Here is a 24269-nt window from a genome sequence, read left to right on the forward strand (position 1 = left end):
GCTTTTCAAAATCTTATTCTAGTCTAAATTATTTTGTTTTTTATTTTTTCAGGTACTGAAAATTGCAGTTTTAAATTCTCTTTGCGTTTTAACAGCGTGCAAGAACAGTGTTAATAGCATAACTCATACTGGGCTGTTATTAACAGCTGGCTGTTACAAATGGTTGACAAAACAGCTGTTACGCTTTTTTAGACAAAATAACATTTTTTATTGATTGCAATGTGACTTTAAAAGTGCATTAGGAAATGTATCAAAATCTATTAAATATTTTATGTGACTGAACAGTGGGAAGAAATCGTATTAACTGCGAACGCAGCAATGAGCTAACAGGTTCTGTTAACGCAGTTTGGCTCGTGAACAAACGAACTGGTTCATCTCTTATCAGTATCAGCTGTTTTACTCAATTACCCGCCCACCCATTTTCAATTAACGCCTTATTAGAGCTGCGCGCCGCGGCTGCTTGCCAAATAAAAATTCTCCGACTAATCAGTAATACAGCTCTTGCGGCAGCTGTAGACGGACTGTTACTGGAAGAACGTGCGTTCGCGACAAGGTCGAGCAAGGTCAAGCAGTGAAAGTTAAACAAAATGGTAAAGCTGCTCAAAGCTGCAAACGCCGCCCTGGCCCTGCGTTTCGCTCCAGTCGCTGGAACAGCGAACAATGCAACATTACAAACACTGGACAGACAGCGACGCTGGCAGCACAGGTCGGCTGCGGGCAGAGGCAGCGGCAGCGGCGAACGGTGCGTGAGTTGCGATAAGAAAAAATTTGACATTAAACGCGTGTTAATTGTAAAAACAAATAAGAAAACTTATCTTCGGCAATTGCCGCAGATTAAATACCCTTGCAATATATTTCTATAGCTGACAAAAACTTTTTCATCAATAACTCCCATGGGATCTATATAATAATTAATCAGATTTTTACCATCTTTTAGGAGCTGAGAATTCGTTAAAGATTTTATTTAATTCAATTAAATTAATTTTTGAACGTTTATTCATATTGAAACTATACATACAGACGCTCCTAATTCGATATACTTGCCTAGACCGATTGTTCCAATTGGAATTATATAACAAATCAATCCAATAAGATTTTTAGACATGCGTAAAGATATCTTGAAAAATAAAGGTGTTTTATAAATTTAATTTATTTCTCACATATGTTTCTCTTTGGAAGCTTTATTATAAAGGGATCCGTTGGGGTAGCTTATATAGATTATATTAAAATACGATCGATTATAAAGAAATACGATCCGGATCGTGAGGAATAGTAAACTAATTGATTTTCCTATCTAACGCAGACAATATGATCTTGTTGTGGTGGGCGGTGGCATAGTGGGCGCGGCGTCGGCTCGTGAGATCCTGCTGCGCCATCCCGCGCTCAAGGTGGCCATTCTGGAGAAGGAGCCAAAGCTGGCGATGCACCAGAGCGGCCACAATTCGGGCGTCATCCATGCGGGCATCTACTACAAGCCGGGCACACTGAAGGCCCGCCTCTGCGTGGAGGGACTGCATCTGGCGTACAAGTATCTTGACGAGCATCAGATTCCGTACAAGAAGTGCGGCAAGCTGATCGTGGCCACGGATGCCAAGGAGGTGAAGCTGCTGGAGGATCTGCATCAGCGCGGCATCAAGAACAATGTGCCCGATCTGCGCATGATTGACGGAGATCAGATCAAGGAGATCGAACCTTATTGCCAGGGTGTCAAGGCGCTGCACAGCCCGCACACGGGCATCGTGGACTGGGGCCTGGTAACCCAGCACTATGGCGAGGATTTCAAGTGCGCCGGCGGCGACATCTATCTGGACTTCAAGGTCAGCAAGTTCAGCGAGACGCCAGAAGGCACCGACTACCCGGTGACCATACACGGCGCCAAGCCCGGCCAGACGGTGAGTACCAAGAATGTGCTCACCTGCGGCGGCCTCCAGTCGGATCTGCTGGCCGAGCTGACCGGCTGTCCGCGCTCGCCGCGCATTGTGCCCTTCCGCGGCGAGTATCTGCTGCTCTCGAAGCAGAAACAGCACATGGTGCGGGGCAACATCTATCCGGTGCCAGATCCGCGCTTTCCCTTCCTCGGCGTGCACTTTACGCCGCGCATGGACGGCAGCATCTGGCTGGGACCCAACGCAGTGTTGGCGCTCAAGCGCGAGGGCTACACGTGAGTAAATCCGGAGAAACTCCCGATACCCATTTAAAGAGAGCATAATGATAATCTCTCCTTTCCCATTTGCAGCTGGGGCGACATCAATCTGTTCGAGCTATTCGATGCGCTGCGCTATCCGGGTTTCCTGAAGATGGCCAGCAAGTACATTGGCTTCGGCTTCAGCGAAATGGCCAAGTCGGCATTCATCAATCTGCAGGTGAAGGCGCTGCAAAAGTATATCCCGGATATAAACGAATATGATATTGAGCGTGGACCGGCGGGTGTGCGCGCCCAGGCGCTGGACTTGCAGGGTAATCTGGTCGATGACTTCGTCTTTGATCGCGGCGAGGGCAGCGGACCGCTGGCCAAACGTGTGCTCCATTGCCGCAATGCACCGTCGCCGGGCGCGACGAGCAGCCTGGCCATTGCCAAGATGATCGCGGACAAGATCGAGACAGAGTTCGCCATTGGCAAGGCCAAATAGTAGATCCCAGATCCCAAGTGCAATCCGTTCTTTTGTTGTGCATTTCTCTTAATCTTTTAAGCATAAATTGTTTCCACTTTCCGATAAAGTTTCCTTTTCTCCCTTCACTCGCAGCAAAATCCGTGAAGCTCATCAGAAAGAGTTCTTATACATATAGGGAGCTTATATTTCTAGTGAAGCTTCAGTTCAGCTCCAGAATGTGCCGCTTGCCGCTCGCCGACGGGTCCTTGATGGCTAGCACCTGGATCTCCCTTTGCAGCTGGTTTGCAGGCGATTCGGTTTTCAGTAGGTCGCGACATTTCTCATTTAAAATTTTCAGTCCGTTGGCTGCATGCTGTCGCATTTGAGGATCGCAGCTTTCGTTGGCTTCGATAGCGCGCAGCAGCCTATAGATGGGCAGGAGCATGTCCTGGTAGTCCAGCAGGCTCTCCATGCCGGCCAATAGCTCGGCGAGCACCAGCAAGGCGCCACGCTTGGCCGGCAAATAGCGACCGCTGCTGAGCTCGGCGTCGATTAAGTGCAGCAGCTCCTGGAAGAAGCTATGCACTTGGCGGGCGAGCAGGCGGCAGAGCTGCGCCAGATTCGCATAGGCGGAACTGCGAAACTCGTCCAGGTCCGAGCGTGCGCCATGCAAAAAACAATTGAACAACACGGCCTTGTAGCGATAGCACAGGGGTCCTGTTGGGTGCAGGAAGGGATTAGGATTTAAGTCTGCTCCAATTGGGATTGCAGATGCTCTGCTACTCACCCACTTCCTCGGCTGCCTTTAGGATGGCCTCACCCACGACCAGGCGATAGTCCAGATCGGCTGTTTCCGACAGATATTCATCGCTGAGCATCTCCAGCACCTGGGCCTCCATGATGTGCACCAGGGCCACAAACAGGCGCACACAATTGAGGAATGTGTAGGATTCCCTGTGCTTGAGCGTGCTCAGAGCGAGCGCAATGATGCGATGTGACTGCGATATGAAGGCGGGATCCCTGCGCCGCAAAGCCTCCAGCATCAGCTGGATGCCATAGACTTGGAGATGTGGCTGCTGATCCTCGATGAGCTCGCGCGCCCGCTGAAAGGACGTAAGAATCGGAGCACGGCTGGGCTGCCGCTCGCCGCCAAGCAGCTCCAGCAGCGGCTGCAGCGCATTCTTGAGCAAAGGATTCGCTGTGTGCTTGGCCAACTGCTCCAGTGTCTGCTGCAGGTGGCGCGTGCCATCCGCCAGCTGCAGCTGCTCGCTGCGCTCGAGCAGCTCCTGCAGCAGCAGAAGTATGAGCAGCTGTATCTGTTCCGTCAGCTGTGCCGGCTGCACTTTGATGTCCAACAGCAGCAGGACGAGCTCCATAAATGGTTTGTTCTGCGTGGCCGCCAGCTGCGCCTTCAGCGGCTCGTGCCAGACCAGCTGCTCCAGGGCCACAAGCAGCTCCAGCTTGAGCTGATACTTGAGCTGCAGGAATTGCGCCAGCTCCGTTTCCGTGGACAACAGCTCGATGCTGGTTGGCTCTGGCGCCGTCAGCTGCTGCACCATGAGCCCGAGCAGGGCCAGAAACACTTTCGTGGTGAGCGCCTGATCGCTGCCGGCCATAAGCAAGGCGGGCAACGCGCGGCAATAGTTGTGCTCGTCCTGCTCCTGCGCCACCTGCACGGTAAACAAATCCGTGTCCGCAGCATGCTTGACGACCAGGCGAGGATGCAGCGCTTGCCAAGGCGACGGGTTGGATATATCCCAGCTGAAGAGACGCTGCAGCAGCGCAGGCAGCTCCTGCTTCAACTCCCTGTTGTCCAGACAGCGCGAGATCAGCGCAGCCAAGGCCTTCCGCTCCGGCAGCGCTTGCGGCAGCTGCTTATACAGCTGCAGGAGCAGCGGCATGTAGGGCACCAGCAGCACACTGGGCAGGCAGGCCACGCTGGAGAGGCAGAAGAGCTGCTGCCAGAGGCGCAGGCAATCGCACAGCTGCGCCAGATCCCAGACTATAAGGCCGTTCAGTAGATCAGCCGGCGCAGTCAGCGGCTGCCAATGCTGGCCGAGCACACGCTCCAAGCATTCGCGATTCGCCGCATTCAGCTCGCAGAGATGCCGCAGGCTGAGCACGCCCGCCAACACGTTGTGCTCCTGCGCCACCTGCAGGCGGCAAAAGTCCAGGATCTGCCCAATGAGCCGCTGCTGCAGACGCGGCGAGTAGCCGCGCTGCGCCACAATGTTGGCCACGATTTCCGCATTGCGTGTGGCGTTCGGCGTTTGTAAAGCGGCCAACAGGCTGGCAAAGCCATGCGCGGCGCCCAATTTGCTGAGGAGCTGCTGGTGCAGCTCCTTGGCCAGACCAGGGCACAGCTGAGGAGTCGCCTTGAGCAGCAGCACATGACGAAAGTAATCCGCCTTTGATTCATTGTGCCACAGATAGGCGAGCGCTGTGTCCAGCTGGGCACGCTGCGCCGACGTTGGCTGCCGCACACGGAGACTTATAACGACTGCCAGCAGATCCCGCTGCACCAGCTCCATGGCATTGGCTATGTGCAGCTGGCGTATGCTCAACAGGCGGGTAAACAACTGCACACTCAGCCAAATCAGCGAGGGATCGCAGCTGAGTTGGCCATTGTTCGGGACATCCTTGAAAACGGGCGATTTGTAAAAGTCCTCGTGCAGCTGGGCACGCAGCGCGTAGTAGCCGAGCTCCTGGGTTGCCCGCATGCACAGCCTGAGATGCGCCACCGAGATGAGATCCTCCTTGGCATCGCTGTGGAAATTGATGTTGCGGCTCAACGTGTGCAGCACGTGCAGCAGGCGTATGATGTAGCAATTAATGCAGTTCTCCAAATCGATCGGAACAGGCTCTGCCTGTACATTAAGATCCTCAGACAGTTCCTGCAGCTGCTGCGACACATTCAGTTGAACGTATTTCGCCAAAATAATTAAATTTTCCTGAAGCTTGGTGAGGGCTGCTGTGTCTTGCCCTTTGCCTGCTGCAATATATTATATATGCTAACTGTAATTAAATGCTTAGAATCCCACCATACTCACGCGCTGCATGTTCAAAGTTTAATTCATCCAGCAATGCGAAATATTTGGGTATATTAATCATAGCGCGCGAATATTGCAATTGCAACAATCAACAAATATTTCGCTTTTACGGCAACAGCTGTTGCGCAAACTAGGTGGCAACGCCGAACAGCGGGTGAAATGCCAGCATGACACTTGCAATATTCCATAATGTCCACATTAAAGACTATTAAAAGCGTTAAATATTTGATAACTGGCAAATTTCTTGGGAAATGTTAATATTTAACATATTCCTAACATTTGCTTAACATAATCTTAACATACTCTTAACACTTAACATTTTCTGTTAACACAACAGCCTCACGGCTGCACGCTGTTATGGCTCCCATCAGTATCGTGCTGACTGGCGAAGCGTGCGCACACCTCTAATTTTTTTTTTATCGGCTGGCAACCTTGCACATTTAGTGAAATCCAATTTAATTGCAGCTAATATTCGTTCGCTTTATTTTGTGCTGCAAATATTGTAAATAGTTATTCCGCGATTCTGTGTATATAAACAACAATAATGTGCAACTTTAATAAATAGTAAATAATACCAAATATCATTGATTTTATGCAGCAATAGCTTGCCGAAAAAACCCGTACGTGTAAGGCAGGAAAATCGAACAACTTTCTTTTTCCATAGTGTGTGTCAGTGTGTGTGTGTGCGTGCGTATGTGTATCGCTGCCATGCAAATGCGAAAAAGCGCAGCGTAAATCGCAAAACTACGCAAAAACAAAAGTTAATTAAAATAGAAAATTCGCGTTAATTATACGGCTAGCGGCCAGGTGAACACGCCCGTCGTTGGCAAACGCCCACGCGATTAACTCACACACACACACACATAGCTGCCGTCGTTGTTGCCACTGCAGTAAACAACAATAATAAAAATTGAAAAATGAAGAAAATCCTGTCGAAATTCGACAGAAATGAGAAATTGGACAACTCGCACAACAGCTCTTCATCCAAGGAGACAAACAGTTTCGTTGGCAAGGTTTTCACAGTCGGACGCGTCACGGTCACCGTGGAGGATGTCTTGGCCGAAGGTGAGTGTATGGGCGGGGGAAGGGAGGGAGTTGCTGGTTTATCAGATGTTCGTCTGTGTGTGTGTGTGCGTAGAGAATTACACAAATTGTTGCCACCTGATTTAAAGCGTGTAGCCAGCGCGTCAGATTAGATAAAAATTTAAAAAATATATATGCCATAGTCTGTTTCTTTAATGTGGGGCGTAAACAGCTGCGTTTCCCCTTTCGGCCGGCGCCACTTGTCGCGTGCTGCAACAGAGCACAAAGAAACTGGCACTTTACTTTTCTGCTATACAAATTAATAGAAATTCAATCAATTATGCACATTAATCAAGCCAATAAAGCAAGAACTATTTTTTCCTCTATTCCCGGTCTGCACACACACACACATTGAAACAATGCCGTAGTGTAATTGTCGTCATTTGCAAAAGGCAGAGTTCAGCCCCGATGTTGCCATTTTAGCCATTTTATAGCTACTCCTAGCCAATTGATGATAAAGGCTAGGATTTAACAAAACAATTGTTCATTTATAAGATGCGTCAATTTAACACAATTGGAATTCTTCGGACCTTAAGCCACTTTTGAATTTAGTCTGGCCACTTTTGGCATCTTTTTTTTAGCTTTCAAAATATATATGGGCAACACTGTTCAAGGCAAGGCGCAAAGATGTATTGCAAGTGTCCTTGATTTGAAGTGAATAATATCCTGCGCTGCGAAACGCCCCTCAATTGTCAAGTGCTTGGCAAATAGTTGCTACTATTTTCAACAGCTGCCAGATATTTTATTTGCATTTATTATTTTCCTTGTGTGCGTGTGTGTGCGTGGAAACGACATTTCACCTTTTACTTGGCTACAGTTATTGATATTTTTGTTTTTGGCTATTTTTGCAACTTGGCAAGCACCGTTGTTGCTATTGACCACAGAATGTCGGCGTCAGCTGTTGTTGTTGTTGTTGCTGCTAATTCAGTTGCCTATCAATTACCAGAGTTGCCAACTCGTTTGCGTACAAAAACACATTGCATGACTAACTGTAAAAGCCAAAATATAAGGAGTTTGCCGCTCTTGTCGCTGTCTTTCTTTGTCTTCGTTTCGCGTTTAAAATCCACTTTACAGTTGATTTACTCTCTCTATCTCTCTCTGTCTCTCCCTCTTGCTGAGTCGTCACAATTGCAATTACAATTGTGCATTGTTATTGTTGGCCGTTGATTTACGCTGCTCAACCTTCAGCATTGATTAACATTTGACGTTATAATTTCACAAACGCCAACTAAAAAGTCGAACGAAAATCGAGCAGTGACTGCCACAGTTACAGTTATTGTATTTGTTGTTGGTTTCGGCCCCCCAAACGTGCATATGTCTGTATGTATGTAAGTTTTATTATTCTTGTCACTTGTTGTTGTTGTTGTTGTGGTTGTAGTTGTACGTGACCTTCAATAGTTTTGTACAAATGTACACATGTACCTATTATGTTCATTTATATGTACATATTTATGTATATTACGTCGCTTTTTATCGTTCATTGGAGTGGCTCCAGAGTCGCGAGGGTGGCGCTACTTGGGTCGGGAAGGGGTTGCGGTATACGCTAACATTAACGACGTTTTTTTTTTTTTTGTTCTTGAAAACTTCTATTGAAAAATGATAAAATACCCTACTTAATTTGCATAGCTAAAGCAACTGTAGATAAGGTTTGATTTATTTACATTTTTTATATACAAATGTTGGGGAATAATCACATTTAAATGAATATGAAATAAAATACTTTGATGCATTTCCCAGCATAGTAATTGCCGGGTTTTGAGTTTAATTTTAAAATGTTAGAATTTTTTTACTTACATTTTGCATTTTAACAGACACATTTGAACAGCTCGCTGTTACTAACATTCGTGTTACATGTTAAACAAACGGTTATTGACATTAATATTCATTTAGTTTTCAAAAATGTAAAGTTTTCATCAATAAAAAGTTTATATCTTTGCCTTTTTCTTAGTCTAACATGAAATATGCAAATCCAACAACCTAGCCTTTAGACTCTTTGTATTTAAGGTATAACGGCATAGGTGTATTAGCGGCCGGTTGGCCTCCAGTTGGTGTTGTTTTCCCAGCTGTCGGCTGTCTAGACTCGGCGCTTGATATAAATGTACAATAATGACTAATGTATGTATATTCCCCCGTTGCAGGTGGTTTTGCCATGGTTTTTCTGGCGCGCGGCAATGGCGGAGGCAGTGCATCAGCCAATAAATACGCACTGAAACGTATGTACGTCAACAATGAGCACGATCTGAACGTGGCCAAGCGTGAGATACAAATTGCCGTAAGTATGCGAACATAAAACTCCTTGAATCCATTTGCTAAACAAGCTTCCATCGATTTTCCAGAGCAATTTGAGCGGTCACAAGAACATCATCGGCTATGTGGATTCGAGCATTACGCCAACCGGGAACGGAGTGTGCGAGGTGCTGCTCCTAATGCCATATTGCAAGCATCACATGCTGGCCATGATGAATGCTAGGTGAGTATAGTCTATACCCAATTTTATATATTTTCATGGAGAGCAGAAACAACATGTAGCTCAGACAGAGGTGTGTAAAGTATCCCTCAGGGGGATACGAAAGCGATACCCAAAAGAGAATCAAATAATAGAAAATAATCAGAATTATGATATGTATCTTAAATGTATCTCCCAAGCGACATTTATTCTTACTCAGTTAGTCTAGTTTTGCGTGGATTACATTTATATAAAAAACAATTCATTTTCCCTTAGATTACACGTTGGCTTCACCGAACCGGAAGTGCTAACCATCTTCTGTGATATTGCCGAGGCTGTCTCCCGTTTGCATTACTGCCAAACGCCCATTATACATCGGGATCTGAAGGTGGAGAATATCCTGCAAACGGACGGTGGCAATTTTGTGCTCTGTGACTTTGGTTCGGCGACGGCCAAGACTCTGAATCCCCAGCAGCATGGTGTCACCGTGGTCGAGGAGGAGATACAGAAGTATACAACGCTATCGTATCGTGCGCCTGAAATGATTGATCTGTACAGTGGGAAGAGCATTACGACGAAGGCGGACATCTGGGCACTGGGCTGTATGCTCTATAAGCTCTGCTTCTTTGCCCTGCCCTTTGGCGAGAGCACGCTGGCCATACAGAACGGACAGTTCGCCATACCGGACAACTCGAAATACTCGCGCGGCGTACATCAGCTGATCAAATATATGCTGGACACGGACATGGAAAGGCGTCCCAATATTTGGCAGGTGTGCGAAGTCGCCTTCCGGCTGGCGGGCAAAGACAATCCCGTGCAGAATTTACATGTAAGTTGTTGCTTTGCTCTTAAGAATTGGAATATGAATTCGTTTCGCTCTTGCAGAAATCCGCCTTGCCCAACTTTGAGCAGCTGCTGGTGCCACCGTTTGAGTCCGAGGCAAAACGCATCAGTGCAGCCGCCGCCAAAGCAGCCAAGCCGCAGCAGAACGTGTCCCTGGTGGAGGCGGGCACCAGTGTGGCGCCACGTTCCCGGCCCAAAGGCTCCACCACGGTGCATGGCCAGAATGCGCTGGGTCTGGGCCTGCCGCCCAGTCCACTGCCGCGTCAGAGCATCACATCGCCACAACCACAGCCCGTGGTCGAGCAGTTTCAGGCCAATTTTCCCGCTATGCCGGCGGTGGTCCCTGCCCCGCCAGCTGTCGCCGCCGTCGCCGCAGCAGCAACTGTGCCGACAACAGCTGCTGCGGCGGCCAGCGCGACGGCGCCAGCAGCTGTCAACAGCCTGTTCGAGTCGAGCGTGTATCCGGATCCGTTCAATGAGGCAGCCACAACAGTTGCTGCAACTGAAGCAACGGCAGCATCTGCTGCCAGCGAGGCTGTCAGCGAATTGCCGGACACATCGGTCAATGAATTGGCCCTGCCGGCCGCCGTGGGCACGCCCACCAAGCACATGCTGACGCCGCCCAAATCCAGCGGCGGCGGCCATCGGCGCAATGTCAGCGACACCTCGGCCTTTAACAAGTAAGTGCCACGACCGACTGCGTCAGGCTTTGGCCCACATCTGGTTATCTGTTTGCGTCTGCTCTTCTCTTGCTTTCACTTTCCCACTTTTTGCTTGTGTTCGCTCACCAATCCTCAAGCTAGAGCTACGAATGTCGCTGATGCCCAGCTACAAAGTCAATAAAAACCAAGAGATACCCTGCAGCCAGCTCCCGCAGCATAGTTCATTTCCTGTGCTCCTCATAGCCCACACTTAGAAAAACAGATTTTTAAGTAAAGTCTGGATTTTTTGTTCGATCGTTTTACATATATATATTCAGGGCCTGAGACTAAACCCCTTAGAAATATAATATATATAATAGATCTATAGAGGAAATGTAGAAGAGATATACTCCTTCGGTATGCTTTTTGTGAGAACCTCTTTGAGTCGTGAGGCACCTACTGACTGGTTACATAAATCAGCACAAAACTACTTTATTCCTTTTTAAAAGTTACAGTGTATGCAAAAGTAAGCTTGTGCGTGTTTTCACCATTCCATTTAATTGCTTTGCCCCGCTTTGGTTTCGCTTCCGCTTATCTTCAACGTTCATTTCCATTTCCGTACACTCATAATGCACTATTTTGTTGCGCCCCCCGCAGAACCTTTGCCAATGAGACCAGCCAGTTCCTGGCGCCGTTTAACAACAATATCGCCATGTCTGGCGACGGACCGCAGAATGTGACGTTGGCCAGCGCTGCCTCCAATCCGGGCATTTATGCGAGCAGCAGCGCCACAGCCACATCGCTGTCCAGCAACGAGCTGGCGCGCCAGACCATGGACAAGCGCGTCGAGGCATGGAATCCGTTCGAGGAGGAGCAACCCTTCAGTCAGATGACCGAGGATAACATATTCGAGGCCGAGTTCGACAAAATACGCCAGCGCGGTAGCCAAGGGAGTGAGTAAATAATACAATATAACAAATATTACTCATAAAATGTAAAACTTTCCGTTAGCCTTTCAAGAAGAGCAGAAGATTTATTTAGAGATAATCAGAAAGGTTTCATAAAACCGTTTTCCACCCATTTTTCACCTTTGCGAGTGGAATTTTCAAAAGTTTCGCATTGGGTTTCATTTACATCACAGAGATGAATGCTGTGAAGAAGAGCTTTAAAAATAAGTTACAAAACGAGAGAGATTATAAACTGGAAATGCTTAAATTCTTTAAATTTCCACCTATGTTTCGATCGAATCAAATAATAATCAAAAAATTGAAGATTCAATTCGTTCTAAGAAGTAAATTTTCTGATCCAGAGTGGATTATCCAGAATTGGTTTAAGTAGAGCTATAAAAAAGGTTACATTAAACCGTTTTCCACCCATTTTTCACCTTTGCGGGTGGAATTTTCAAAAGTTTAGCGTTGAGTTTCACACACATCGCAGAGATGAATGCTGTGAACATTTCTGTTTTCAGTAAGGCAATCAGTCAGTCAATCAATCCGTCAGTCAATCAATCAGAACAGTCCGTTTTATTTATAAAGTCACTCATGATTCCTTACCTTTGCAGGCATAACGGCCAAGTCGGCATCCACCACGTCCACACTGACGCCCACGGAGCAGAATGTTGCGGTTCCGGCGGCGGTAGCCAGCGCAACGGTAGCCTTGACAGCTCCGGCTCCGGCACCAGCTGTGGCAGCAGCGCCCGCGGCTGTGTCGCCAAATCCGCCGGCGGCGTTGGCTGAGGATCCGTTCGGCTCGGCGCCGTTCAGCTTGCCGCCGGGTCTGCGCGAGAAGGCGAGCTCGTTGCGCAAAACTGGAGGTAAAGCATGAAATTTGTAAAATTCTTAATGTTGCAAAGCCAGAAATACGTTTAGTTTCTCGATTGTTGCTTTTGTTGCTCTCAATCTCTCTCGATCTAGAAAGTGAAAGTGAATTGAACGTAGACGTAGTCTAAAATACCCATCCACAGTAGAGTAACAGCAACAACAGAGTTACAGCAACAACAACAGCAACAACATCAGCAGCAACAACACCAACAAGAACAACAGCAACAACATCGACAACAACAGCAGCAACAACATCGACTACAACAGCAACAGGGAGAGAATTTCCTCTAACTAGACAAACAGAAAGCGAGAGAATAGTGAGAGAGCGAGAGAGTGTGGGAGTGGGCGAGGGGGTAGTTGTGTGCGAAGGGGGGTGGGGAGAATGTAGTGTGCCATAGATCGAACGACGATCCTCATGTTGCGACAAACCTCCTGTCAAAGCTTACTTAAAAGTGTTCTATATATATATATATAATTTATCCATATATTTTTTTGTAAATATTCAATTGCACTTAATACTAACCAACAAATGTTGTGGATCTACATTTGTTGTATATATACATATTTCTAGTATGTAACAGACAAAAAAGGGTTGACCGAACTAATTTGTCTTTCACTTTACTTTAACCTAAACTTCAACTCCAATCTAAGCGCTTCTAACAAACAAATTTTGGTGCTGGTTCTATGCTAGAGAAACAATTATTAGTAATATATATATATATATATATATATATATATATATTAACAGTAAAAGTAATTAGTGGTTGTGGTTTAAATTAACCAAAACAAATTAAACACCATTTCAATTAAATTAAACTGTACAATTTGCAATATATATGTAGTATATGTCTAATGGCTGCTAATTAGAGTAAATGTTAGCTAAAGCTGTTTATGTAATTGTAACAGCGCTAAAGAAATGCTAGTAAAACTGCTAACAGGCTGGTTAATGTTAAAGTTACAGCGCTGACCATATTATCTCAGCAAATGTTATATTCAAGCTGATTATAGTAATATAACAGCTAAGGCGAATGTTAGTGAAAGCATTAACATAAAATGTTATGCTAGAGCTGTTTATGTTATTTTAACAGCGCGAGCAGTTATTTAAAATGTTCTTTTATAAATATAATTTGAAAATATTGAAAATTATTTGTATTTACTTTGAAGCCCTTCGACATATACTTCATCTTTGGGTCTATCTATTGTAATCTATCATGTGCTCTGTTTCTGTGTGTTTTGTAAACTATATTAAGGCTAAAGAAAATCTTAAAATATCATCAAAAATCAAATGTTTTTTAAGAAATAATTTCCTGCATATCAAATTCATATATATTTAATAAAACTTATTTAAATACTCAAGTCGTGCAATTCTAAAGATTTTAAGCTAAATTACTAAAGATTATTAATAATTAGGGCTTGCTCAAAATCCGAAAATATTTGAATTTAATAAATTTCTTTAACTCATTTTTTATGCTTATCCGAAGTTCGCGTAAAGCTGCGCTCGCTGCGGATGTGGCAGAAGTTAAACAAATCAAATTGAATGCAGAACTATTGTTAATCAATTAATCAATGTCCAATCAATGCTAGACAATATATAAAAGTCCATAGGCAATGCGAGATTTTTCGTTCCTTAAAAAGCGACCACAGCAACAATTAAAACAAATGTTCAATTAGCTATTTAAAAAAAAAAAAAACCCTGTTAATACTTGTACATATACTTAAAACTAAAAATAACAATTTAAACAATTTGAAGTATTATTCCAAAGAGCAAAATTCTAGTTTTAAATCAAAGAAATATATATATGTATATTTAGAAGAAAACAAAAATGAAGCGCAATGAAAGCAACAAAAGTCAGGTTACGATAGTTTGTAAACGCGTATTTAGCCGAAGCAAATCAAACTATCAGACAGATATATATCTATATACATATGTATAAACACACACATATATGAAAGCACTATATATTTATATATAAAAAGTTGGATGAGCCAGAAACGCGGAGCGTTAATTTAAGTTTAAAAAAAAAAAAACAAAACCCAAAACCACAAAGATAAAATTGTATGAACGTTAAGCAGCCTTTTAAACCCGATTTCAAATGCAATAAACAAAAGATAATTCAACGAAAACAAATTTAATTAGCTAACTTAAGAGCTCCAGTGATCGTTCGGGCATAAATCGAATTGTTACACTCAGAAATTGCCTTTTTTCATGCCTTAGAAGTTTCTAGTCCAAATTCAAACAATTTAAATAATTAATTTAACGAAAATATATCATAAAATTGGCATATGGCATACCTAAAATTAACGTAAGAATTATGTATATATAAAATTCTGTTAAAATTCAGCTCGTTCTTGTCTGCGAGCGATCACTGTACTTAAAATTAAATGGGAATTGTTTGAGAATAACTATTTACTAACAACCAAAGGCTATGCACAGGGCAAAAGTATCTTAAAATCTACACAAATTACAAGTTTTCAATCTAGTTTAAGAAACAAAACAACAAATTAAAAATATATTTGTATACCCTAGGAATTGGAATTGGAAATAGGGTTTGCATAACTTTTCTTTTTGGAAAGATTTCTTAATCCAATATATATTCTCTAGTTCGCATAACTTTAATAGAATTTTTTTGTGTTAACAAGACTTGAACAAATCTTTGGGTTAAGCTAATCCAAATTTGCAAATATATATATATTGTTTTATATACAGATAACCATATCTAGCTAGGTATTATTTATGAAAAATTGGACTTATTTGAAGAACAATTCAATTAAATATGTCACAAATGAGATGATATCTTTAATTTGTGTCTTATATGTAGGGTATTTAATGTTCGTTCTATTTGCTATTTGAGAATTTTAGAATTATTTTAAATATTTTCTATAGACCTGTAACTATGTAGAGAGCATGCGGAAATTCGGTTATCTTAGAGTATAGCTCCCATAGAAAAAAGAATACTTTTCTTAAAAGTGTTATTTATAGAGCTCTAATCTTGTCGCCCTGTGCATAGATCCGTAATCAATGTGTCCATAGATCATCGTTAATTCACAGCTCCAAGGATGACATCGAGGAGTCTCTTCGCCACATTTAACTAATCCCAAATATAACACGCACACACACACACACACACACACTCAGCTCATAGATACACACGCATCTAAATATATATACATATTCTATCGTGTAAACTAATCCTGGGACAACTGTCCCAACTATTCATCCAGGCAACGCACCTTAGACTCGAACTAGCTCGTAAACTCATTACCTTACTGCATAAAAGTACTTGATCTCGTTCACAGCCAAATTCATTGTGAGCTGCTCCTCGGGCGGTGGCACGCCCAGCATCACGGCGAGCACTGGCAATGCGATGATCTCATCCAGCTCGTCCAAGTGGCTGCTGTCGCCCACACTGGAGGAGGACAAAACCTCGCTGTTGAGCCGCTTGAAAACCGATTCCGATGGCCTCGGTCTGCGCGAGAGCGAGGGCTGCGTCGGTGGCGGAGCTGTCTCCACGTCGGGCTTTGTCAAGCTGCCGCTGGAGGATCGCAACAAGTATGAGAAGCTGCGCAGCAACGATCAGCCCACATCCGATGACTCCGATTCGGAGTTCTTTCAGCAGGATAGCGACGATGGCGGCGGCGGCGGCGGTGGTGGAGTTGGAGGCAGCGCCAAGAAGGCGGCCATCTTCAAGCAGATCGTGACGAGCAACATACCGGAGACCATACACAAGATCCAGCAGGTGGCCTACCAGAAGGTGGACAAGACAACGCACTTGCCCATTGTGAAGAAGTTGCGGCAAACGGCGACCACAAAGCGACCCTCATCGTCGGCACAGCAGGCGGCGCAGCAGCTGAATCTGATGGCCGCCGCGGTGGCTGCCCAGGCTGCGCAGGCGGAGGCGGCGGCAGCTGCCCAGGCGGCGGCCAGTGTGGAATCGGACGATGATGATGCCGATTCCATTGGCTCGGCCAGCGATTTGCGTGCCGAGGATGATGATCTATTTGATGAGAATCCCCGTCATGCAGCACAAGCCAAGCCGCGTCGTGTTCTGCCCTTGGACATGGACGGCATCAGCGAGAGCGTCAAGACGTGCAGCAGCTCGGCCTACCATGCCGAGTGCGAGAGCGTCACCACGCACGAGGACGATGTGCGCAGCCGTGTCGTGGTCAAGGTGCGCCTGCGCAAAAAGGATCGTTTCGCAGCGGTGGCCGCGGCGACAGAAGCCAGCACCGGCTGTGCGCCCGTCAACGAGGAGCTGAGTCCCACGTCCAGCGATCTGCTGCATAAATTCGGTGATCGGCCGCTGCTGCTGGACGATGAGCTGGACTATGGCTCCGCGGAGAGCAAGAGCAGCACTGAATCCGCGCCAGCGGCGGCGCCCGTTGTTGAGCCGGCTGAGGATGAGCTGGATGTGTTTGCCATGGCACCATTCAAGCTGCCCGTGGGCAAACCGCCCAAGCGTGTGGCCAAGCCAAAGCTGGCGCGGCACAGGCCCAGCGAGCCGGAAATGTGGACCTCGACGCCGGTTAAGGGTGCACAGGGCGAGACGCCCGCCAGCCAGGCGGCCAATTTTGCCAACTTTCCAGCGCAGCAGGAGCAGCTGCAGCCGGCACAGCAGCAGCAGCTGGATGAATTCAATGAGCCCATCTTTAATCCGTTTATCGAAACGCCAGCGAAGGAGCAGCAGCAGCAGCAACATTTGGAGGAGCAGCGCGATCTCTTTGGCTCGGAGCCATTTCCGCAGGTAATACGCAAATGTGTTGTTGTCACGCCCGACTATCCCAGCCACAACCACAACAACAACAACAACATTGTGATCAAAGTGAATGCTCCTGTTCCTGCTCCTGTTGTGACCATCAATCATTCGATTATAATCAATAAAACGCCCGAGCCGCTGACCAATCACAATCCCAACTGCTCCACCACCAGCAGCAGCAGCTCCTGCACCACCACAACCACGACCTCCTCCACCACCGCCGCAGCGAACAGCAGCAGCAGCGTCTATGTGAATGTGCCCGCCATGAGCAGCTCCTGCAGCAGCATTCCCTTGCCCGCAATCAGCACACTAATCCCGCCGGCACCGACTCCACCGCCAGCAGCACACTTGCAGCCACTGCTGGCCATTGCCGATAATGGTTTTGTCCAAATCTCTCAAGAACGCTGCTCGGACTTCACGCCCGACGACGAGGAGGAGCCCGTGGTGTTGCGCGCTGCCGACCTGGTGGCAGATGGCGAGACGGCGTCCGGCATTAAGCCGAAGAAGGAGAAGTCCCATTTGGCTGTGAGGGCATTGCCGGCCAAGCTAACCCAAAAGGTCAAGGGTCATGCCTATAAAAAGGTCAGCGCCGGCGCACTGGGCTCCACATCATCCCTGAGCTCCGGCAGCAAGCAGAAACACCAGCGCCTCCAATATCAATCGCACGACGACGATGACGATGACGATGTCAAGGTCGCCCAGGATGAGAACAGTCGTGGCAGCAACACTCGCAATTCGCAATTCCAGTCTAATACCATACAGAACTCGGCCAAGACGGGCTTCAGCAACATGAGCTTTGAGGATTTCCCATCGGATCAGGAAATCGATCGCATGTCCAAAACGATTCCATTCGAGGTTGTGCGCAAGGAGAAAATGCTGCTCGAGGCGGAAAAGAAATTTGGTTCGCTCAAGCGACGCAACAATCTCTTTTCCTAAGTGAGAGCGAGCGAGAGAGAGAGAGAGAGGGAGAGAGAGGGAGAGTGCGGGCCCACCCGGTTACAGTCGTGGCTGTGCTTATCGGCACGCTGTTATCAGTGCGCGTGGAAAATTCCTATAAAAAAAAAATAATATAACAGAGTGTAGACTGAGATAATGTTTTTAAAATTGGCATTGGCTTCTACTTTTCTCTCAGTGTGCGTATTTACTCTATTTTTATTTGATTTTGTTATATTTATGCGTATTTTTTATACTTTTATCAGCAGCCGCCACAGTTACATACACAAAGACACACTCACACACACACACACATACACACGCAATTAACTTCCATGCACGTAGAGATATACCTACATATATATATAGAACATATATATATACATATATACCGTTCCAAGCGCAGATCATGTATTTTTTGAGCATAGTATTTCTCTGGCCATTTTTAAACCAGAGCTCAAAACTCCGATAGAAAAAAAAAAAACAAATACTAAAACAGCTAACCTAAAAATTGCAAAAGATATATAACTAATATTATAGCTGTTATTTAGTGCAAAAATAAACTGTAAATTAGTTGTAGCACATTTGATCAGATGTTGCAAATGAATTATATAGAATTTATACGATTGCGTAAGTTTACCAAAGTTACATTTATTTGTTTATTGCATTTTCCAATTGATTTGCTTTATCAAATGCACACTATTATTTATTTATACTTGTATGCATACATATATACAAAACATCAATGTGATTATAATACCCTAACACCCAAAAAAAAACAAAAACAAAAACAATGATCAATTAAACAACAAGAAAATATTTACTAACAAAGCCGTTTGAATATGGCCACAAATATTTCAATGAAATTCGTACTCACTTTGTTTATGAATATGTATTATTATCGACTGTATAAAATATATATATATATATATTATACTCGGCGAATAAACTTGTTTCACAATAAATAAAAGAGTAAAGCTCTGCTACTTTTTTGGGCAGCCACTGTAAATGCTAGCCGTAACGTTTTGCTGAACGCCACTGTTCCCATTTGTACCCTCAAAACAACAACAACATCAAGTGTAAACAGTAATCAGCTGTGCCGCGGCAAGCATGTGTGCGTGTGTATGCGTGTAAGTATGAATGGGAATGCGAGAAAATATAAGAAAAATACCGTACAGTTCTTGCGTATAAGTAGAAAAGTTGCCAACAACGTTTAAGAAACTTGGAAAAAAAAAAAACAAGCGAGCGTCGAGCAAAACAACAAAACATAAATCAAGATATCAGCAAAATTCACAATATCACGTACGCTCAAAAGTAGGTAGAACCGTGGCGAATCACGCAAATCGAGTTTATAAATTATATACATATATTATTTATATGCAGTCGCAGCTCTCACGTAGCCCAAAATTGCAAGATGCTGCCCGCCTTTACCGGCAACTGGAACCAGGTGAAGGAGAAGCCGCGCATTTTGGTCAAATGCGGCGGCTTCTCGAGCCAATTGGCGCGCAACGTACAGGAAAAGGTAGACGGTGACCCACTGTGGGGCTCACGCTTCGATGCCACCCAGCCGGCGGCCGTGGTGAAAACCCATTTGGACTTTCTGCGCAACGGCGCCGACATCATACTGACCAACACGTACCAGTCCAGCGTGGAGGGCTTCATGAAGCATCTGGGCAAGTCGCGCGAGGAGAGCATCGAGCTGATTGCCAAGAGCGTGCATCTGGCGCGTCAGGCCAAGTCGCAGCACCTGGGCGAACTGGCCACCAGCAATGGCAACATTGCGCCCGACATGCCCTGGATTATGGCCTCGATCGGACCGTACGGTGCCCATCTGCACGACGGCTCCGAGTACGCGGGCAGCTATGCGAACCTGGTCAACTTCACCCAGCTGCAGCAATGGCACACGGTGCGCATCGATACGTGCCTAAGTGCGGGCGTCGATGGCCTGGCCGTGGAGACGCTGCCCTGCCAGCTGGAGGCGATGGCCGTCACGGAGCTGATACTCAGCCGATATGCCACGGCACGCTTCTGGGTGTCCTTTCAGTGCAAGGTTAGTTTCGTTTTGTTGTATTATGATTCACATTCAATCTGCCCACTTTCTTTGCAGGATGCGAGCAGCCTGGCCCATGGCGAATCCTTTGCCCAGGCCGCCATGGCCGTTTGGCGTCTGGTGCAGGAGTTCAAGGCGCAGTCCCGCCTGCTGGGCATCGGTGTCAATTGCGTGAATCCCAGCTATGTAACGCCGCTACTCAAATCCCTGCTGGCCATCACGCCGCCGGATGAGAATATACCGCTGGTCGTCTACAGCAATCGTGGCGAGATCTATGACAGCGAGCGCGGCGAGTGGACGGGCAACGGCCTGAATGTCACATCGTTTGTACCTGAATGGATCCAGCTGGGCGCACGCATCATTGGCGGCTGCTGTCGCGTCTATCCGGACGATATACTCGAAATACGCAACACGATCGACAAGATCGCACAGCAGCCCGATTCGCCAATACAAACCTCCCTAGTTTCTTGTTAATTGTGGAGTGTGCGTGGCGTGCTTCTGTATATTATATTCATTCATCTCGGCCTAGACCTATATATATATAGTATATATAAATATAAGTGTTCCTAACTGTACGAGAGTCGAGCTCAAAATTTGCCAGATTCAGCAGATTAATGTCGCCAAGCACACCGTTTTATATATATATATATATATATAGATGCTATATTTGAATTATTCGGTTCCAAAGGGTATCATTATCTTATAAAGATTCCATGAGCTCTACTCTTATATACCTATATATATGTATATATAGCATGGCATTGACCATATGTCGCTTACTATGCAAAAAAAAAGTTGCCCAGCTTTCAAGCTAGCGCTTATAAACTTGACCTAGATCCCAGATCTGGATCGGAGCAGTATATTATCGTATTTTCATATTATATAGTTATATTATACAGCTGTCGTAGCAACTGTCGATTAAGCATTTAGTTCAGAATAACTTATCTTTTACAAGCTTGATTATGCTGCACATGATCAGAATCTTATCATGGGCTAGCTATGTTATACATATATATATATATATATAGATACGGGTCTATGTATATATATATATATATATATATATACCTATAAGAACAACTTATTCCCCAGTTCTTAGTCCCTTAACATCCACTATATCATCTAGTTTCAGGTCACATATATCATATACCATAGAAACGATCGATCAAAAGGCAATATCTTAGGCCAAACTTCATCTAAGCATCGAAATAGGGTATTTAAAGTTCGGCACGCCGAAATTAACTACTACTCTTTGCAGTTTTTGCTCCGTTTTGAGTACATTTGGGAATGGCTTAAGCCATATGTCCGGCTGTCCGGCTCACACGATCAGGCCAAGGGTTATCAAGGCAGACAACGCCGACTCAGACGGAATCTGGACATGGTTAGCACCCGGATCGATAGTTTTCCTATGATACGCTTATTTAAGCGGAAAGTAATGCCGCAATCGATGCCGGCTGGTGAATGCCCCTTCAATTGGCTGGATGGCAATTGCATCAGATACTTTCGGTTCAATCTGTCTGCCTGGCAGCTGGACGTCGAATCAGAATCTTATCACTAGGCCGGGCGGGCGTTCGGTTGGCTTGTTTTGTTTGGTTTTGGTTTTGTTTTGTTGAAAGTTTTGCATTTGTACGTTTTTTGTTTCGTACTTTCGTGATAAGCACATCGCTATAAAAGCAACCAGACGGCATTGTAAACCACTTAAACGCGCATAGAACGTCCACGGCACATAATATCAGCTCCAGACTGAACGGAATTTAATATTATTTGTTTTCCAAGCACACACAACACGTTGTTGTTCGCCTCGTCTCGCACAAATAAAAACAATTTAATCAATTACAACATCTATTTATAAGCTTTCAAGGTGAGTCTTCACAAAGTCGTGTCTAGAGCGGAGCGCGTGCTCGTGTCTGCTATCGTGTGGAAAGCACGCACGACGTGCGCGTGCTTAAAGCAATATATAATCAAATATGGGGCACATATATAATAAAAGTCGAGCTAATTAATTAGTATATCAAAATATTGCTATTAAAAATTAATTATTAAATAAAGAAAGCCCATAGAAAACAGGGAGAAACGTTCAGAATGTAGCCGACTGCTTAATACTCTGCTAACAATTTAATTAAAGCCGAAAGCTGCTCAAAAATAGCTTTTCCGAATGAGAGGATCGTGATTATAAATGCAATCCCGCTTTATAAGGGTCCAAAAATAGAGTTTTTAAAGTATAGCAAAGTCGTGTTTATTTCGTGCTCGTGTTAGACAAACACGTGTCACGCGCCTAACTCCAGTCGTGAGTGCACCAAAAAATCTTCCACAGCCGAGATTTGGGTATTAAGTTAAGTTAAGTTCATTAAACTCTGCCCGCAATGGTGTTAAAAAAAAAACAAGGTTATCGGGTAAATAGTTTGAACTACAATGTATTGCTTATAATTGTTTTAATAATCAGTGAGCAGCACAAACAAGTCGTGCGTTTAGGCAGGTGTCCAGACTCGCACTCGGCACAAAGAGCGCTCCGGCCCAGCTGTGCTGTGCTGTGCCGTGCTGATAAGCGCAATTACAGCGATGTAAAGCTGTGCGCGTCTCCTATCTGCAGTAGGTCGACTATTGATATATGTATATATGGAATAACCCGCCATCAAAACTGGCCCTTCCTTCCCGCAGCACATTCATTTAATCATGGGCTCGACGCGTTTGCTGGTGAAAGATGGCGGCTTTGGCACACAGATGACCGTGCATGTGGGCAATTCTGTGGACGGGGATCCGCTGTGGAGTGCTCGTTTCAATGCCACAAATCCGACAGCTGTCATAAATACACACTTGGACTTTTTGCAGAGTAAGTGTGTATGCCACAAAAATATATTTCGCTTGGCAACAAACTGATTGAACGCCACACGCCGTTAGATGGCGCTGATTTGATATTGACCAACACCTATCAGGCGAGCGTCGAGGGCTACATGGAGTATCTGGAGCTGGACGAGCAGGAGAGCATCGAGCTGATCAAGAATACGGTGCGACTGGCGCACATTGCCAAAGAGAAGTACCTGACGGAATGCTACGAGGCACAGCTGGCGGTGCCCGAAGGTTAGTATGTTTTTTCCATTCCATTATAAGATGTGTTCGCAATTCCATGAATGTTTGATCCTTTAAAAGTGAATGGTTAGATCAGAACAAGCTTTGCCAATCATATTTGAATTGGGATCGAAGCTTTTCTCACAGTGTACTTGTTTATATTAATGTACTTGCCTAATCGCTAAATCTTGGACTCTGCTCTTACAGGTTTCCCGCTGATTATTGCCTCGATTGGACCGTTTGGCGCACATCTGCACGATGGCTCCGAGTATACCGGCAGCTATGCGGACTATGTGGAGGCGAAGACCATAACGGATTGGCATCGCGTTCGCATCGAGGCGTGCCTGGAGGCGGGCGTCGATGCGCTGGCCATAGAAACGATACCCTGTCAAATGGAGGCCGAGGCGCTGGTAGAAATGCTCTGCGACGATTATCCCGAGGTCAAATTCTGGGTGGCCTTCCAGTGCAAGGATGAGAGCACGCTGGCGCATGGCGAAGACTTTGCCGAGGCAGCCAACGCCATTTGGGATATACTGCGCGAGCGCAAGGCCCTGGACAAGTGCCTTGCATTGGGAGTTAATTGTGTGCATCCCAAGTTCGTGACGCCGCTGTTCAAGAGCCTGAATGGCGAGCGCAGTGCCGACGAGCAGATACCTTTGGTGGTCTATCCGAATAGCGGCGAGGTTTACGATGTGGCGACCGGCTGGCAGGGACGGGAGCATTGTGTGCCGCTCGAGAACTATGTGCCGGAGTGGACACAGTTGGGTGCCAAAATCATTGGTGGCTGTTGCAGGACCTACGCACGTGACATTCGACGCATTAGCGAGGCGGTGCACGCCCTAAACAAACTCAAGAAAGCTGCCTGAGATCCTGGAAAACGGATCGGTGGATCTCGCTGTTTAGAACAAAATGCATTTGATTTAGGTATTCATGAATATAGGTATTTAGAATGTAAGTAAAAAGTGTAGCAAAACTTTTGTACAAAATGTCAC

The 24269-nt window shown here is 45.7% G+C and overlaps 5 protein-coding genes across 10 annotated transcripts; 4 read left to right on the forward strand and 1 right to left on the reverse strand.

The window, feature by feature from the left end:
- The first annotated feature begins 36 nt into the window (after window positions 1-36).
- Window positions 37-2724, forward strand: LOC115759798 (L-2-hydroxyglutarate dehydrogenase, mitochondrial). 2 transcript variants are annotated; one of them, XM_030700881.1, is made up of 3 exons: window positions 37-742; window positions 1304-1892; window positions 2237-2490. In XM_030700881.1, the coding sequence occupies exons 1-3, from the start codon at window positions 588-590 to the stop codon at window positions 2405-2407; spliced, it is 915 nt and encodes a 304-aa protein (XP_030556741.1). In that variant the 5' UTR covers window positions 37-587; the 3' UTR covers window positions 2408-2490. The 2 variants fall into 2 exon arrangements, with proteins under 2 accessions (XP_030556741.1, XP_030556739.1); XM_030700879.1 differs by having other exon boundaries at window positions 39-742; window positions 1304-2161; window positions 2237-2724.
- Window positions 2725-2789: 65 nt separating this feature from the next.
- Window positions 2790-5778, reverse strand: LOC115759796 (transport and Golgi organization protein 6). Of its 2 annotated transcripts, none has more exons than XM_030700877.1 (3): window positions 5642-5778; window positions 3379-5580; window positions 2790-3308 (listed from the first exon to the last, which is right to left on the reverse strand). In XM_030700877.1, exons 1-3 carry the CDS (start codon window positions 5700-5702, stop codon window positions 2812-2814), a joined length of 2760 nt encoding a protein of 919 aa, XP_030556737.1. In that variant the 5' UTR covers window positions 5703-5778; the 3' UTR covers window positions 2790-2811. The 2 variants fall into 2 exon arrangements, with proteins under 2 accessions (XP_030556737.1, XP_030556736.1); XM_030700876.1 differs by having other exon boundaries at window positions 3379-5583.
- Window positions 5779-6047: 269 nt separating this feature from the next.
- LOC115759761 (AP2-associated protein kinase 1) lies at window positions 6048-19109 on the forward strand. Of its 3 annotated transcripts, none has more exons than XM_030700816.1 (8): window positions 6048-6706; window positions 8863-8996; window positions 9061-9194; window positions 9447-9999; window positions 10056-10693; window positions 11312-11607; window positions 12216-12467; window positions 12568-12683. In XM_030700816.1, exons 1-8 carry the CDS (start codon window positions 6559-6561, stop codon window positions 12600-12602), a joined length of 2190 nt encoding a protein of 729 aa, XP_030556676.1. In that variant the 5' UTR covers window positions 6048-6558; the 3' UTR covers window positions 12603-12683. The 3 variants fall into 3 exon arrangements, with proteins under 3 accessions (XP_030556676.1, XP_030556673.1, XP_030556674.1); XM_030700813.1 differs by lacking the exon at window positions 12568-12683 and adding an exon at window positions 15772-19109 and having other exon boundaries at window positions 6049-6706; XM_030700814.1 differs by lacking the exons at window positions 6048-6706; window positions 12568-12683 and adding exons at window positions 8629-8728; window positions 15772-19109.
- Window positions 19110-19375: 266 nt separating this feature from the next.
- LOC115759765 (selenocysteine methyltransferase) lies at window positions 19376-21071 on the forward strand. 2 transcript variants are annotated; one of them, XM_030700822.1, is made up of 3 exons: window positions 19376-19475; window positions 19545-20211; window positions 20269-21071. In XM_030700822.1, exons 2-3 carry the CDS (start codon window positions 19576-19578, stop codon window positions 20683-20685), a joined length of 1053 nt encoding a protein of 350 aa, XP_030556682.1. In that variant the 5' UTR covers window positions 19376-19475; window positions 19545-19575; the 3' UTR covers window positions 20686-21071. The 2 variants fall into 2 exon arrangements, with proteins under 2 accessions (XP_030556682.1, XP_030556683.1); XM_030700823.1 differs by having other exon boundaries at window positions 19380-19475; window positions 19551-20211.
- Window positions 21072-21355: 284 nt separating this feature from the next.
- LOC115759766 (homocysteine S-methyltransferase) lies at window positions 21356-24174 on the forward strand. Its single transcript, XM_030700825.1, has 4 exons — window positions 21356-22072; window positions 22870-23041; window positions 23110-23289; window positions 23485-24174. Exons 2-4 carry the CDS (start codon window positions 22885-22887, stop codon window positions 24141-24143), a joined length of 996 nt encoding a protein of 331 aa, XP_030556685.1. The 5' UTR covers window positions 21356-22072; window positions 22870-22884; the 3' UTR covers window positions 24144-24174.
- The last annotated feature ends 95 nt before the right edge of the window (window positions 24175-24269 follow it).

This window comes from Drosophila novamexicana, unplaced genomic scaffold (assembly GCF_003285875.2).
Source record: "Drosophila novamexicana strain 15010-1031.04,08,12 unplaced genomic scaffold, DnovRS2.1 tig00000387-arrow-pilon, whole genome shotgun sequence".
Lineage (NCBI taxonomy): Eukaryota > Metazoa > Arthropoda > Insecta > Diptera > Drosophilidae > Drosophila > Drosophila novamexicana.